The sequence below is a fragment of the Caretta caretta genome, chromosome 9 (genome assembly GCF_965140235.1).
Source record: "Caretta caretta isolate rCarCar2 chromosome 9, rCarCar1.hap1, whole genome shotgun sequence".
Lineage (NCBI taxonomy): Eukaryota > Metazoa > Chordata > Testudines > Cheloniidae > Caretta > Caretta caretta.
The window spans coordinates 83957298-83974308 of record NC_134214.1 but is presented as its reverse complement, the minus strand read 5'-3'; the positions used below and the strand labels follow the sequence as shown (position 1 = coordinate 83974308).

At 44.6% G+C, this 17011-nt stretch overlaps 1 protein-coding gene across 6 annotated transcripts in view; it reads right to left on the bottom strand.

Moving 5' to 3' along the window:
• The window catches only part of TRPC5 (transient receptor potential cation channel subfamily C member 5), a 151022-nt gene that overhangs the window by 47137 nt on the left and 86874 nt on the right, over positions 1–17011 (bottom strand). For all 6 annotated transcript variants that reach the window (XM_075132494.1, XM_048864316.2, XM_048864318.2 and 3 more), the window contains one exon: positions 2166–2502. In XM_075132494.1, the coding sequence (XP_074988595.1) occupies positions 2166–2502 (337 nt within the window). The remainder of the gene's footprint in view (positions 1–2165; positions 2503–17011) is intronic.

Genomic DNA, 17011 nt, shown 5'->3' with positions numbered 1-17011 from the left:
AGCAGACAGAATCTGAGCCCAACTAATTTATCCTCACAACACAACAAGGTAGGGAAGTTTGATCACGTCTCCACTATACACTTGGTGAACTCAGGCCCAGAGAAATTAAATGCAGAGCTTGGCAGAACGTTTTCGATGAAATTTCATTTCAGCAAAATGTGCTGTTTTGTTGAAGCCAAAAAATGTTGTGGAGATCGATCAGTTTCCATAAAAGTTTCAGCAGGAAGGCTTTGGGTCTGGGGAGAGAACAAGCAAGAGAAACCCCTATATCTGGGCGGAGGGGAGGTTATTCTGTTGGTCTAGGATGGAGGCTGGACAGGTACAAGTCCCTGATTTGGAATGATCTAGGGTAAAAAGCTCTGCTGTGGAAACAGGCAGAGCCAGGCCTTACATCTGGGTCTCCCACACACGTCGTCCTAAAACAGCCGAAAGGTTTTGTTTTCATTCCTGTGCTGACCGAAAACAAATTTGGAAACCTCATTGTGGTGCTCCGGTCAGCGCTAGTTAACCGACCTGTCCCAGGTGAGAAATGAAGCTTGTGGTAGGGCCAGGAACTGAACTCCTTTGAGTCCTAACCCAGGGCTTGACCGTCCTACGAATCACCCTTCTGAGTAGGGACGGGCCCAAAGTGAACGTGCTGAGCCCAGAACCTTAGGGCTGAGTTTAAAGTAAGTCCAGGTTCGAAACACTGGACCTGATTGTACGTGCCAGCTGTAGGGCAGGAAGATGGCACCTTCATAGCAACAATGCAGCAGAAAGCAACATATATGGGCTGGCTTAATGGGGGAAGCTACATCATGAGTGGCCTTGCGATGTCACATTTGGCAGGGGAGAGTAAGGAAACAACTCTCTCTTATTTTATATCTTTTAAAAGTATTTGTATTCACATGACCTCTGAATTGGGTGAAGCACCTGATCTTGCAGGAGTGGCTTGCTGGAACTGAGAGGAGTAGCCAGCAAGAACACTATTGTGGAATTTGCCCTCTGCCCATACAATCCTTGGCAGATATTCTTCTCGGCCCTACAGCCTGTTTTCATCAGGAGAAGCAGATTTCTCTTAAGGGAGCCTCAGAATGAGACTCCAGCCTAAGCCGATGGTACATGGGAGCAGGTACATTTTAACACAAGAGCAAGGTAGAGTAAACGAAGCCAGACGTGAACCTAATGAAAGGAGAGATTGTGTTTCCTCTGTGAGTCTACAAGGTTTTATTTGCCACAGTGTGCATTTGAGCTCAAGGCAGCTCAGCTTGAAAGGGGAAATGAATCTGACTCATCAAACGTATCAAAATGTGGTTTTTTGCTCTTACACTTCTGCGGGCTCTGAAAGCTGGGTTCCATGCTGCCATATCATCTTTATTCTTTGCTTTTGTGAAACAGACAGAACGGGGAAGCTGCCACTCATTTTTCTTCACAATTAGGGCTGCACTAATCAGCTTGGAATAGGCAGCTTCTGCTTTGACATTCCAGTAACCAGCTCTCCCCCGTTCATATTGGAGAGCTAGACTGTGACTTGGATTATGTGCCAGCACTGGGGCATAAGGCAGAGCAGGAGTCTTCCCTCTGATGCCCCATGTGCAGGCAGTCGCGTAGCTGGGGGGGGAGCGGGGCAGCAGCCACTCCCCCACTGAGCACAAGTGGCGCCTTGTCAATGTCTTGGCTCCTTTTAAATTTTCTGCTGTTGAGGGAACGGGGGGAAAGATCCAAAATGTCAGGACGGGTGGGGAATGGGCAAAGAGCGAGCAGACTCTTAGCTCTGCCTCCCCCGTGCACCAGCCAGTGCAGTGGAGCCAATAAGAGAGAGTCACAATTTGTTGCTGGTATAGGCCAGCAGCCAGTTATGATGCCCCTTCCCCACTCAGAGCAAAGGGGAAGCGAGGAAGGAACTGTGCATCAAACGGACACAGCACCTCTCGCGGCTACCCCAGGTTGGTGCAGCTTCCTGAGGGCTATGCCAAAAGACACAGTAGATGGCAATAAAAACAACAAAACAGCCCTAGCCCCATAGTTCCAGAAGAAGGACAGCAGTTAATGAAGTTTCCAGATTTGGTTGCCAAACCTGTTTACACGCAGATAACACAGAGACTAGCAATTAATCCACATGCAGTTATCATGAGCGTAAGTCTGCCAGTTGAGGCCCAAGCATATTTGTGTTTCCTCTGATTTACCTAGAACCCAGGGTAGGATCATCCATTCAACGATAGTGGGAGGTGGTCCCTGCACATGGAGATCAGTCCTGACAATGTGCTGCGATGCCAGAAGTAGCATGAAGAGGAAGGTTAGGTAAGAACCGGTGTGGCAGATAAACTTTATAAATGGCTTTTTAATGAACAGTCCCAGCCTGCTCTTAGGTGCAATTAAATATGCCACAGAAAGCACAGGAAATAGCAGTCCAATGGTGATGCAGGTCAAGAGCTTGACTGCCCAGTGTTTCCGCCTCCATCCTGGAAAGCCGTCATACCAAAGTGTAGCTAACAGCTGCTGGCAGTTTGGCTGAGCAACAAACTGGAGAGGGAGAAAAAAGGAAAAGGTTAGAAGGACAAAGATGCAAAGGCTTCTCCTGGACAGTGATCATCATGCACTTGGGATAATTTCCCTCTTTGGTAATTCACATGAGCTGCATGGCCTATACGTCCCCCTGTTTTCCTCTGGGCTCCCAATGAGTGAGCTGCAGTGCACCGTGGCCTTTTACTGGGGATGGACCTGTTTTGGTTTTTTGGTGGTTGTTTTTTTTTAACTCAAGATGAAAACCCATTGGGAAAGAAGAAGAACCACCGTGTACCTTTCCCCAAACACCAACCTAGGCCTATGGTAGTGCCAGGGATGGCAACCAGATTTCCGGAGTCCCAAGCTACTATCTTACCCATAAGGCTAGCCTTTCCCATCAAGGCGTCCTGACAATCAGCGTTCCAAACAGGGGCAGGCACAAAGCCAGACAGTTAATGTGCCAGGCCCAGAATCTTAATCTGCCATTTATGCAGCCTTGCAAATGGGGCTAAATTGGGCCTAACCCTGACATGGGTATGTAGGTGTAAAGTGAAAGCAGCTGTCCCCAGTTAAGCCACCTCTAAAGGGCCAGGCCCAGTCATACTCCCTCTGTTCAGAGATGTGCCACCAGGGGCACGAGCTACTTGAAATACAGTGTGAGGGTGCAGACAGTGGGTGGGGACACTGCCTTGTCCTCTGTATACTGGTCAGCTGAGCTGGCCCGGATGTGAGGTTTAAGCTTTATCAGAGAATTTAAAGGACACTCTTTAGCTCCACACTTTCTCTCCCGGAGCTCCAGAGTAAGATGCTACTCAGACGTGAGTAAGGGTGGCAGGACAGGGAGCTGTATATCGGTAAACTAAAGTCTGAAGGAAACATTTCTAGATTTTGGGGACAGTTCTCCTGCTGATCCTGGCTATGGAGATCTGTGGTATATTCTGGACCAGTTCTGTGTGTAGGTCAGGAAGAGAGGGGGATTTTGCATTTTTTTTTACTACAGGCAGGATTTTAGTGCTTAACTTTGCTCTAGGAGGCTATTTCTGTTTTTAGTGTCCCTCAATAGAACAGTCACTGGTCTCATGTGAGCCCTAGTGCTAGAGTTACATAATTAATAGTTACTCTGAGCATCTTCTATTCCCAAGCTGCTGCTTCTCCAAATGCTTTTTTCAGCTTTTGGCAGACTCAAAAGAGCACTTGGCGGCATTCAAAAATGATTTGGAGACCAGATAGGCAGGAAGAGACAGAATGGTAAAACTCTGTGTGTGTGTGTGTGTGTGTTTGCACGTGTGCCTGAAAGTGAACATATGCATTTGTGCATGCAGGCAGGCACATGCAAATGGGGGGGGGAAGGGCTTGGTAGGGGAATGCATGTGGTTATGTGACGTTCTAACACGGAACGACTGGTGGGAAGCTGGATGCACTTTTGGCAAGGTTGTTTGTTGTCAGGGAAAGGTGGGCAGTTGTAAAATATCTGAGTCTAGTCAGGGAGAGGGACACTTTTGATCACAGAACAAAAATGACACTTTAATGTTCAGTTCTACTCTGAAAATGACTTTGAAGAAATGGGCTCATAGGATTCTACATTTATGGTGCCTGAGTGATTCCATAGCAGAAGTGCTTAGTTTACAAGTAAAAAGATGTTTTTTTCTAACCACCAGTCCTACAAACAGCCTTAGGATTCAAAACTCAAGCCAAGTTCTTTCTGTCTTGTGCATCAGCATCAATAATAAATATTCTGCAACCAGATGCTGCCCTCAATTACATCTGGGCAAGCCTATTGCTTTCAGAATATTTCTATTCAGAAACTTTTCAGAACAAAATGTATATTAAGGACCCTATCCCCATACCCAATCCGAGCTCATTACAGGATAGAGGCATACGTGCTTGTTTTTTGCCTTGCGATTTTTTTCATCCCCCTTGATGGGGTTATCCTTAAATTCATAGTTGATCTAAAATGTTCCTGAGGGATTCCTTTACGACTTTTCACTCACACTCTACCAGTTCTGCATTCAAGATAACATGGAAAACCCATGACCTTAGTTCTAATCATGTCATTTCACTAAGGTCTTGTCTACACCAGGAGGGTTTTATTGTTATAGTTATGCTGGTATTGTTAAACCAGCAAAACCCTCTTAGTGTGGACACTGTTAGATCGGTATAAAAGTGCTATACCATTATTACTGCATCTACACTCGGGCTTTTACTGACATAGCTTTATTGGTAAAAAAAAAAAAATCACCCCCCTAACCAACATAGCTATACCCGTGAAACATTTAAGAGTAGACAAGGCCTCTGAGACTGATCAGAAAACAGATTCAAGGTGGTGAGTAATCTGAAGATGGCAGTATTATTTGTTATTCATGGAGTGTCTCTGGAGAAGTGAGATTTGGTGTTTTATAGTGTTATTAATCCCCAAGTCACATGTACATTTAGGAGACAGTTATGTGCTCTTTGAGCCATTTCCCAAAAAAAATGTGTCTTATACCCAGGCCTGTTCATGGGTCCTACTGTTGCCCATCAGATGAGTTCAGATTTGACATGGCAAAGTCACTTTCATAATAAAGGTTCCCGCACATACCCAGACTTTTAACTATCCATTCAACACTAAAACTTCCTAACAAGACTTAGCTCTTACAGGGTGCTCTTCATCCATGATCTCAAAGCTCTTTTTAAAGGCCAAGCATTATCATTCCCATTTTAGAGAGGAATAAACTGAGACCAGGAAAAAAGAAAAATAACTTGCCCAACATCACACACACAAAGTCAATAGCTGAGCCAGCGCTAAAACCTAGGTCCCCTGCCTACAAAAAGAGTGGGCAGGTGCTTGAGAAAAGCTTATATTCTCTCGTGAGTATTTGAACTATAACCTGAAGGATTGCTGGCATACAAAAGTTGGTATTCTCATTAATGCACTGGTGAAGGGGGCTGGTGGGAAATCCTTTCTCAAGAGCTCTCTCAGCACCTAAAGACATGATCTCGGAGGAGTCAAATGGTGATTTACTGTTCAAAGGGAAAAAAATCAAATAAGAAATTGACCAATTTATAGAGGCAAGATAATCCCTTCCTCTTCTTCTATATCTTTTTAACTGTAATTCACTTTGAAAACCCACATTAAGGGAAGTAATCAGCCAATGATTAATTATAGACGGCAAACTAACTAACATGTGACAAAAGTCAGACAGAATCCTTTAGGAGGGACTTAATGCCATTATTTTTTGTACATATTGACTTGGATTTTGTTCACCTATCTTAGGCTCTAAGATTCCTCATATAAGAGATGTCTAAATTTGCAGAAGCAGGTAATTCAAATGGATGGATTGATCTGCCTGAGTGCTAAGAATAAAAGTCCCAGAAGGAGCAGCAGGTGTCTGAGGTGTGGGACATTTATTTGGGAGAGACAGGTGGACACAGGAGGATACCGGAAAGGAAAATCAGAGGGAACACGTTTGCTTTAATTTGACTTTTAACACCCCCCAGTCACTGAACAACAGTTGGTATGGTGATGATCTAAGGAAAACTGCAGGGTGCTGTTTCCCAGGACCACTCGAAAATGCTATTGTAATAAAAATTCTACAGAAAAACAACAGAAATCAGTAATTTCCTTTTCCTTTTTTAATCTATGATTTCAGAGGAGTCTAAATCACTGGTTGTGCTTAAAAGCCAATGGAACAAAAGAAATGGAAGGTTACCTTGCCATATTTTTTACATTTCAGGGCTTAGACAAGGGTTCTGGCTGGATGTTTTCTACAGGAACTTCCATAGTAATGAGTAGTGTGTTTCCTAAAAAAGATCAGCAGTGATTTTTTTTTATGTGGGAGGGGAAGTATCTTATAAAATATTTCTTCACTTTATTCCATGTAATAGAAAGCAGAAAGGGGAGGAAGAGTTTATTTCCCACCCCTCACACTGAATCAAACCCAGAGCCACTAGAGCAGTGGTTTTCAACTTATTACACATTGTGGGCTGCATATGTGGCCACCCCTGCCACACAGCTGCCCCAGACCCCGCAAGGCTTGCCGGCAGCCCCAGACCCCCACCACATGGGGTGGGCTGGCTGCCCCAGTCCCGGACCCCGGAGCTCACGGGGCCTGCCAGCAGCCCCAACCCTGAATTCCTGCCACATGGGGTGGGCTGGCATCCCCAACCCCGACCCCTCCGCGCAGTGAGGCGGGGCAGCCCAGCCGGACCCAGTGATGAGCTGCCAGAAGCTGAAGATCCGGTTCCTTCAGTTGCTCTGGGTCTTCGGCGGCACTTCGGCGGCAGGTTCTTCCCTCGCTCCAGGTCTTCAGCAGCACTGAAGGACCTGCCACTCAAGTGCCGCCGAAGACCCGGAATGAGTGAAGGGCCCACCACTGAAGACCCGGAACGAGTGAAGGGCCCGCCGCCGAAATGCCACCGAAGGCGTGCAGTGCTGCCGAGTGAGTACAAATTCACAGGGGGAGCCGAGAGCTCGGGCGGGACGGGCAGGACAGGAGTTTGCCCACCCCTTTAACAACCAGTTCTCAACCAGCTGCAAAATTTAGCAACCGGTTCTAAACCGGCTGAAAAATTTAACAACCTGTTTGCGCTAACCAGTGCGAACCTGCTCCAGCTCACCACTGGCCCAACCCCTCCGCACTGGGCAGCTGGGAACCTGGTGGACCCCAGGACGTGGGTTGGCCTTTAGCACACAGCTGAGCTGGACTACAGCTGTGTGCTAACTGGGCTGCATGCAGCCTACAGGCTGTGGGTTGAGAACCACTGCACAAGAGAAATCAAAATATTTTTGCTTCTTCTGTTGCTTGTGCAACTTCCAGGCATCTTAAAAACTTTCTCCCCTAGTGCCAGCTTCAAGGCTTATTTTTAATATGTGCTCTCCTTTCCTTGTATCTGATGTCAGTTCTACAAAGAGAAAAGAATTCATATATCATGCAAGGGATCCTTTCAAGATCAGCTCAGAAAAAAGGAATGGCAATAAAAATGCCATTAAATCTTCCAACCAAGCCCACCCCTGCCTTACTAAAAATGCTCCAAAGGAAATTGAACAGTAACAAAAATTTCTCCAAAATGGCAGAAATCCTTGAAAACCCTCTGGTTCTCACACCAGGGCTGAGCACCTGCTGAGTTAGCCTTTTACTGTCCCCAAATTCGAAAACATAATGCAATAGTTATCGCTAATTTTAAAATATTATTCCAATGGCTTTAAATCTCAAGCAAGATAAGGACCACAGGGGAAGATGCAGAAGCTTCAGCAGCCATCTTTTCCCAGTGACCAGCTGATCAAAGGTTGGGGAGCAACCGAGGTTGAACCTATGATGAAATAAAGTGTTTCGGCGTAATGTCCATTGTTATCAGGGCTGGCGGGGACACCAGGGGCCATTCGTTGCTGTAAAAGATGATTATGGTGCCAGGCACTAAATAATAAAAAGCTCAACTCTAGTGCTTTTATATATGGAATAATCCAAAGCTGCACACTTAGGGACTTCGCACACATGGAGTTCGTTTCATCCATAGATCTCAAAGCACTTTATAGCGAGAGCGACATTTGATCATGCCCATTTCACAAATGGACAAAACTGAAAACCAGAGGGTGAAGGTGACTTGCCCCAAATCACACACACTAAGCCAGTGTCAGAGCCAGCCACTAAAACCTAGCTTCTCTGAATCCATGTTCATTGCAGCATCTGCTGTATACAAAAAATATGATTTCCCTATCACCATCTTGCCTTCAGGTAAAACAAAGTTACCAGTGCTTTCCGGCAAATCTTTCTTCAGTTCCCTCATGTCCTCAGTCACAAACATTACATTCAGTCTCTCCTGTAATCCTTCTTCATTTGCCATCGACAGAACTAATGCATGTGACTATCACATTTATTATTTCTCATGAACATACCAGATGCGACAGGTTTTGTTATCAACTAACGCTGTTGCACTGTGAAAAATGAGAGATCTGGAGTATACAAAAATTGTGTACGCTCCCAGTTTGATAATATTGTTTCTGACACAATAACTTCCAGAATCAATGGCTGGTTTATTATTCTAGGCACTTTTTTTAAAAAATGATGAGAATATGATGCACAAACAATATATCTTTTCAATCAATAACAGTCAGGATATCTAGTGTTTTTTCTCTAGAGATATGGTGCTCAGGGAGTCTCCAATCTTCTCTTCATTTTCTGGGAGAATTGTCAAGACAAGACATCTCTGTTACCACCCTGAAGACATGACAGATAATCCTGTGACAGTTGCTTCAATGAAAAAGAATGTTCTTCAAAGGTGCTTTTAAGAGTGTACTCTGTGTATACATGAATATAAGCGTACAATGGGATTGAGTAGAGCTGGCTGAAATGGGATTTCTGGTTCATGGGAAATGTCAGTATTTGGAAATATAGTTTCATTCCAGGCTCTCAGGCCTACCAACTTGGGAGTTGGGCAGCGTAGGGACCCAGCTGTCCTCGAAGTCTGGAAGCTCTGCTTCCACCCTAACTGGCTGGTCCTGGCTTGAAGCAGTCCACTTGGGGTCTCCAGCAGCCTGCAAGGAAATGAGGCAGGCTTCCATCAGAGCCCTGCCTGTGATTCATCAAAAGTGCATCAGAACAGAGATGTTCCTGCAAAACATTCTGAGTACGACAAATTGGACATTTCCTCTCTATTACTGAGGTTGTATTAGTTGTTGGCTTGAATTGTCCCCTCTCTATCACAATCAGTGGAACTGGAGTCAGAGGGCTCATGTTCACTGCAGGAGCTATTGTTGAGGAGACACAGGAAAACAAGAAATACAGGAGCTAGGCTAGAAGTAACTCAGCCATGTGAACAGAACAGTGCACAGGGTTTAATGAAGTTCCACTTGTTCAACTCTACTGCACCCAGCTTCACTCTTTGCTAATGAAACATGGTGGCAGCATCTGAGCAGTGAGTTCTCTGAAGTGCAGCTGCTGGCAGCGTGAGCCATTGCACTTGGTCTGAAGCCACCCAGAGCCCTGGATTTGCAGACACCAAACCTAGTCCAGCGATGGGCCCAGTGGAAGGAAGAGTTTGAGCTGTTCCCAGACCCGGCCATGTGGGAGGATGACAACAGCAGGAGAGTAACCTGTCTTGAATCAGTGAGTCTGTCAAGTCACCCTTGGGGAATATGGCCATACAAGCCATGGATCTGATCAGGGTGCTGCCGTTTGAGAAACAAAAGGGAGTCCCATGGACTATGGAGGCAATTTTAAAAGCCTATGGGGATGTTTCAAAGTTGACAGGTGCCTTGAAGAAAAGTTGCAACTGGGAGTAGACTCCATAGTGGAACTTATCACGAAGGAAAATTCCCGTGGCAATATGTAATCCAGTATGCAAGGAGCTAGAAAGTCTGAGATTATAGGTGTATCATAGCACTGGTAGAGGCCAGTACAGCCTGGGTAGGCAGCGTGGCATGGGATAGAAGCCAGCAGGAAAATTACGCAGCTGCATAGACGCAAAGCCACTGAAAAGATGCCATAATTGATGACATCTTGCCAGAACTCTCCAGAGCCAGAATCCGTACGGTCTGTGATATGAAGAGCTGGTTTTGGCACATATGCCGGAATAAAGAGTCTAGGATGCTGACAACCTCTGCAGCACCATTTGGTCTCTACAGATGGCTGTGCATGCTGAGGGACATAAGAGGTGTTCCAGAGGAGACTCACTCAATTGCTGACAGGACTGACTGGTGTGAAAATATTTACAGATGGTATCCTCATTGTAGGCGAAAGAAGTAATGATGCTGCTGCCAAAGGAGACCATGACGGAGAAGTATAAGCTCTTCTTCAGCGATGCAGTAACAAGAACATAAAACTCAACCCAGAAAAAACATGACTTGTGAGGTGACATATATTGGACATCTGCTCACAGCAGAGGGACTGACAGCAGAGCCCAAGAAGATCAAAGCAGTTATAGACACGCCAGCCCCAGTGGATGTGAAAGGGGTTCTGGGCTTCATAGAAGTGATACATTTTCTGTCCAAATTCTGTCCACACCTGACTACAGTACCACAACCCATGCGTTAGCTCAGAATGTTGACTGGGAATGTCCCCAACAGCAAGCATTTGACATGCTGATGCAAATGATATTGGATACCCTTGTGTTGAAGTATTGTTAGCCAGGAGAGCCACTGGCACTCCAGTGTGATGCATCAGAGAAAGGATTGGGTGTAGCTTTTTTGCAGGAGCAGCCGCTCGCTTATGCCAGCAGACTCCTGTCAGAGACTGAACAGGGGTATGATGGCTGTGATATCTGGAGTGAAGCGATTCCATCAGCACACCCGTGGCCACCCAGTAATAGTGTAATCAGAGGTGCCAAACAGCCCAGCACTGACAATGATGGAACGAAAGACCAAAACCTGCTACCAATGAAGGGAGACCTGTTGCAGCCAGAGGGATGGAAACGTCACTGAGATGAGATGGCTAATGATCTGAGAAAGCAGGCACTAGAGTATGACAAGCCAGCCGAGGATTTACCAGCCTTGGAGACAGGCACTCTGAGGGATATAGCCATTACAGAGACATGGAATGGACTCAAGGAGTGGTGAGGGTTGCAGTGGCACCCAGGTCATAAGAGGTGACTCCACAAGTGGGACAAGTGGCCCGAAGGAACAGGAGACACAAGCCAGCGGACACGAACCCAGAGACGCAGGGATTATCACAGAATGGAGAGAGAGAGAACCATTCAGAAGCCAACCCCATGAAGAGGGAGGACTCCAGAGAGAGACAGTTTGCTAGACCCGCAGAGAGAGAGAGAGTTTCCCCAACAGGCAACCACAACGGGAGTGGCCTGTCTCAAAGCCTGGGTAACCAGTTGAGTCTGTGGTAAAGAAAGGACTCCAACTTGGCTATGTACCAGCACCTCAGGCCAAAGTGGGGATCCGGGCATCAATTACTTGTTTTTAATGTTTATATTAAAATGTTTGTAAAATTGGGAAGATGTATCATGATCAGTGGAACTGGAGTCAGAGGGCCAGTGTTCCCTGGAGGGACTTCTACTGAGAACACCCGAAAAACAGAACACAGGGAGGTAGGCTGGAGGCAACTCAAGTACACAGACAGAACAGGGCACAGGGTTTAATTGTTCAACTTAACCTGCATTCAACTTCATTCTTTGCTATTTAAACACCCTCGTGTGGAAGAAAATCCTGGGTGAAAAAATTTCAGCAAGGAGATGCTCCCTTATCATTCTATTAGACAGGCTCTGTCATTTTCTGCTACAGAAGAGGATGAAGAAACGCTGCAGTATCACTGATGTTAAACTGTGGTGTTTTGGACTATTACTGTAGCATACCACAGTGCAAATAAGGGCTAATCTAACAAAATTAGGAGTGGCAGACAAGGAACAGAGGTTAATTTTCTGAACTCTACATCAGATTTTGCTCTCAGTTCTATTGGTGCAACCTCAGTATAACTGACAACAGAACTTGGGCCTGCTTAATAATACTGGGCTCGGCTGTTATAGATTCTGGTTTATTCATCTATGTAGAGCATTACACAGAAAGAACAAGAAAGTACCTCCAATAAACTCAAAATGGAACAGGCTGTTTGCAGCTCTGACGATCATCTAAAAAAACTCCAAGCAATATCATGCTCGTACAGAATGAATGTGCTCTTCAGAGCTATTTCAGTTGCTTCTTGAGGCACTCACATCTTAACCCATCAGTGGTCTAATCCTAAATTACATGTGATTGTGAGGGATAAGGGATTACCTCCTGAATATTGGGAGGAAAGGAATAGAATTTGTGTATCGGATGTCTATATTAGTGACGCAGAACACTGCAAATATTTGAGCATGGTATTGATGACCTAAAATGTAAAGATTAGGCATAAAAATATAATCCATCTAGCAGCTGTTCCCTTTAGAATGTTTCCCCGTAGTAGAGAAACAGGTGACAATGAATGTGATGAATGCAGAAAATGAAATTCTGTAATAGCACCATACCACTATAATGCCAAATGGTATAAAAGGGAGCCTGGCAGGACTCAGAGCAGGAAGAAACAAACCAAAATATTTTGCACTTATGTAGTTTTTACCATCAAAATGGTTCCAGATATTAATTAAACCGCCAACCCCTCCTGTGCAGTAGTTGAATATTTTCATCTCTCTTTTATACAGGGGGAAACTTTGGCCCAGAGAAGTGATATTACATGCTGGCTTTGTCTAAACTAGGAAATTCCTCCTAAATATTTCTCGCCACTGCTACCACCAACTGAGCTTGGCCACTCCTCTAAAATACAATACTCTAACCTTTCTAAGAGGAGTTATTTTTGCTTTTAGAAGACTGATTCTGATAAATACAGTGGGCCAAATTTTGCCCTCAGTTACGCTCATGCCAATTCATAGTCTTCAATGCAGTTGCAGAAACGTAAATTTAATTCAGTGCTTTATAGGCTGTAAATTTCCTATGAACTCAATTCTAGCATGCCAGTAACTGTAGACAAATACAACAGCCATTGTGTTCACAGCAACAGTCCACATGGCGTACAGCGTGTATGTCACATGTATGGACAGGTCATTGTTTGCCCAGTGCAGCCACAAAGAGGCACTGCCTTGCTCCTCTGCTCTGTCTACACACCCCACAAGTCACAACAGTGGGAGAGAAGTCTCTTCAAGGCCACGACTCCCCTGTCCTGTGCAGGGTGTAGGCAGGCAAAGGTGGGAATGGACAGAGACTTGGCTCCCCTGCTCCATCTCTCAATGTGCTAGCAGCAGGGCTGAGTCTGTGCAGGGGATGGGGAGTACATCTCCCATTATTGTCAATGGCAGTTCTGCATGTGGAACAAAGGGGAAATGTGGCCCTTAGTCTTTAAAAATCTCACAGGTAGAATAGGTCTGCTTTATTTCCTAACATTCGGGATATATATAAAAGTCCTGTGTGTAATATCAAATATCAATCCTATTGAAGGCCTGGGGCCGCCAGTTGGCCCAAACTCTAAACCTAGTTCAAGTCCACCAAATGGCACCAACCTTAACACAAGCCCAGGGCCACATATCAACCCTCACCATAACCCTAGCTTGGATCCACCAACTGGCCCCAACACTATCCCTAGTCCAGGGCCACCTGTGAAACCTAAGCCTAGCCCAGGGTTGCCTACTGGCCCCCAACCTTAACCCAGTTAGGGAAACCTACATAGCCCAACTCTAACTCTAACTTGGGGCCATCTACTGGCTCTAACCTTAACCCTACCTCAGGTCCATCTAGGTAGCCCCAATCCTACCCCTATCCTGAGGCCACCCAGTAACCCGAACACTAAAACTAGCTCAGGTCCACCTACTAGCCCTAACACTAACCCTATCCCAAGGTTTAATGGTCCCATTCTGTGCTCTAAGATTCTCCTAATGTGCCTGCTCTGCTCAAAACAAAGCAAAACACAATTAGACCAATAGACGAAGTACTCTTAGCCCAGCATTTATTTTGAAATTGAGGGAAAGGATTTTTCAAGAGGAAAGGAAATTTTACAGGTGAAGTAAAACCGGGATAAAGGAGATGGATTACAGCGAGGAGGCAGAGAGGAAGAGACTAGAGAATGTTGAATTTCATCAGCCTTCCGAGGGTTACAGGCCTAAAGCAGTGTGGCTTAATGTGTAAAACTTTAATTTGCTTTATCTGAAATCAGGTTTAGGTTAACAAGATCTTAAAAGCCCCTCTGTCCTTAGGCCCTGTCAAAGTAAAGGCAATCTTTTACCCCAGTTAAGTCACTGTCAGTCCCTAAATTTTTGCTGTGGTCCAGAGGCCCTAAGATTATATTAAGAAGCGCTGAGTGAGTGAGATGTGTGAGTGGGCTACAGACAATGAGCGTTATCCCTAAACCATAAATCACATCCATGGAAGTGGTGAGGTCTGAGTGGATTAGGAGCCAGATACACCCCTTTGTCGTTACTGTAGAGGAGAGGGTTGAAGCAGTTTCCGTGGAATCACCACATACTGGTCCCAGGCTCTTATATTTTTGAAAATAAAGCCCATGTTTGTGGTTTAGGGTGGTGATTGAAAAACATCTGCCAGTTGGAGGGGAGCACTCAGAAGGGACCAGAGATTAAGCTTGACTCCACACAATCAGGTTTGGAATGTGCAGTTGGGGTGTGAGAGCTGGGATTCCCCAAATTGCTTAGAAAATCTCTGGAGAGGTGGAGTGTAACAAGCTCAAATCACAACTTTAAAGCTCAAGGTCAAGGTGTTCCTCTCAGGTCACCACAATGGCTGATGCCCCAACTTTCCCTGGGCTAGTCCTAAAGAAAGAGGAGACCCAGACTTCCACAGACCAGCCAAGCCAGCTGCCCAGAGGAATCCCACTGGCCAGCATATGGTATTGAACACAGCCAACACCACCTAGTCCCCTACACTGTAATCCCTGACTCTGAAGCTCTAAAGACCAAGCAAGTCAAAGAGTAGAACCTTTTTCTTAGATAAGTAACATTATTTGTTTTTGTTTCTTATTTTAACACAATCCTGGGGATGCCTGCAGCTAATTTACTGATTTTTCTAACTTTTTTGAAGGGTGAATGTGAGTGTATGTGTTTAGGTAGCACATGAATATAAATTTATATTAGAAAGGCCCTATTAATCATATACCAACCCAAATTCTAAGCAGATCCTACCCCACATCAAAAGGTGTCACCCTGAGTTCTTAAAGGTGTCCAGATTAAACCACTCTGCCCAAAAGGGAAACCACAAATTGCTGACCACTGCTGTACTGAAAGTAGAGAAATTAGCTAGGAGGGGGGAAATGGAACAGATCATTCAATCAACACATAATGGCATTTCAGGTCTGAGAAAGAGACTACATCTCCTTAAATGTCCAGGATGAGTATGCATAAGGACTCCTCACATATTACAGTGACTTCATGATTTTATTATAGATATTATATGTCTTGACCAGGTGTCGATTTCATTCCATATTCTTGTCAATGTATTAATTCCATTTTATGTTACGGTTAATTCATCTATTTATCAGTTTGATGCTGACTGTGATCTGAACTGAATCATTGCATTGTCTGATTTTTAATTGGTTAGGGAAGTGGAATAATTTAGGAAGTGATATGCTTATTTAGTTTTATATTTTGTCTGCTTATTATCTTAATAAAACCCATAAAAAGTACATTGAATTGATTCATAGATTCATAGATATTTAGGCCAGAAGGGACCATTATGATCATCTAGTCTGACCTCCTGCACAATGCAGGCCACAGAATTTCACCCACCACTCCTAAAAAAGACCTCACATCTATATCTGTGCTATTGAATTGGGTTCTCCTCAAAATGCCAGCACGGCTCAAACAAATTAAAGGACGAGGTACTTTAATAAAAACATTGGTGAGTCATCTGGCGGTGCCCCTAATTTAATAATGATGTCCCCCAATGGCCTGGTATGGAATTCCAGTGGGAAATGGTGAGACACAGATAGCTAGGTTTCTAAAACAGCCAGAAGTAAGATGGAAACTACATGTGGCTATAACTACTCCTTTCTGCACATTTTGCCCTGTCATTTTGCACTAGCTTGTCATACAAGTGAAATATCAGTCTCCTCAAATGTGCAGATTAACAAGAAAATCCTCATATAGTGTAGCAGGTTTCTTTTTTAACTTTGACCTTGTTAACAACCACAGAGTTATTTGCATTCTGCTGGTCAGGTGTCAGCTGAGGACTGAGGCATACCTAAGAACTGTTCTTCATGACACACTTCCTGGAGTAGAAACAAAGAGAAAACACAACTAAGCAAGCAAGGGGTGTGTGTGTGTGTATTAGTGGGAAAAATTGCATCCAACTCAACATTCCACAACAGGAATCCTTAAAGATAATCTCCTTTTTGTCAGGTCAATAGTTATGGAGCACTCCCATCAGAAACCACATTGTTTCTTATGTTTACGGTAGTACTAACAGCAACATACTGATGCAAAGCCAAAGAAAATAATAGCCATTACTGCCACTCAGAAGACAACTGACAAGGCCTAAATGGTTCAAGAAAACAGAGCGCTTCCCAAATCACTCAAAATCCCTCTGCTGGCTAATCAAGTGAGCTTCAGGTTTCATATAGGTAAACAGATGGTTCCATATTATATTGTTTCTTCTAATCTCATCTCAAAACATTTTAGCTGGAACTGACCCATGAATCTCAACTCAGGGTCTCTTCTGCATTAGGTAGTCACAGTATAGTTCCCACTGGACGTAAATGCAAACCCAGTTTGAACTGCAGCAACAAAGCCACCAGAGATGTAAATACTGGCAGAAGGCACCACTCTGAAGGAATATCAAAGGGCTTGATCAAGTTCCCATTAAAGTCAAAGGCTTCCACTGGCTTAAATGGGAGTTGGATTGGTCCCTAAATCCCCAAATAAGAGAAGTGTTTGATATACTGCATATTGCAGGACAAAGCTAGAAGCTTGCAGGTTCTTGGCATGTAGTCAGGGAGAAAGAAAATAGGCCTTAATTTAGCAAAGCAGTTAATCAGGTGCTTAAATATATCCTTATCCATGAAAGCATTTAAGAATGTGCATAATTTTAAGCATGTGGTTAAGTCCTATTGATGCCAGTGGGCTTTAAGCA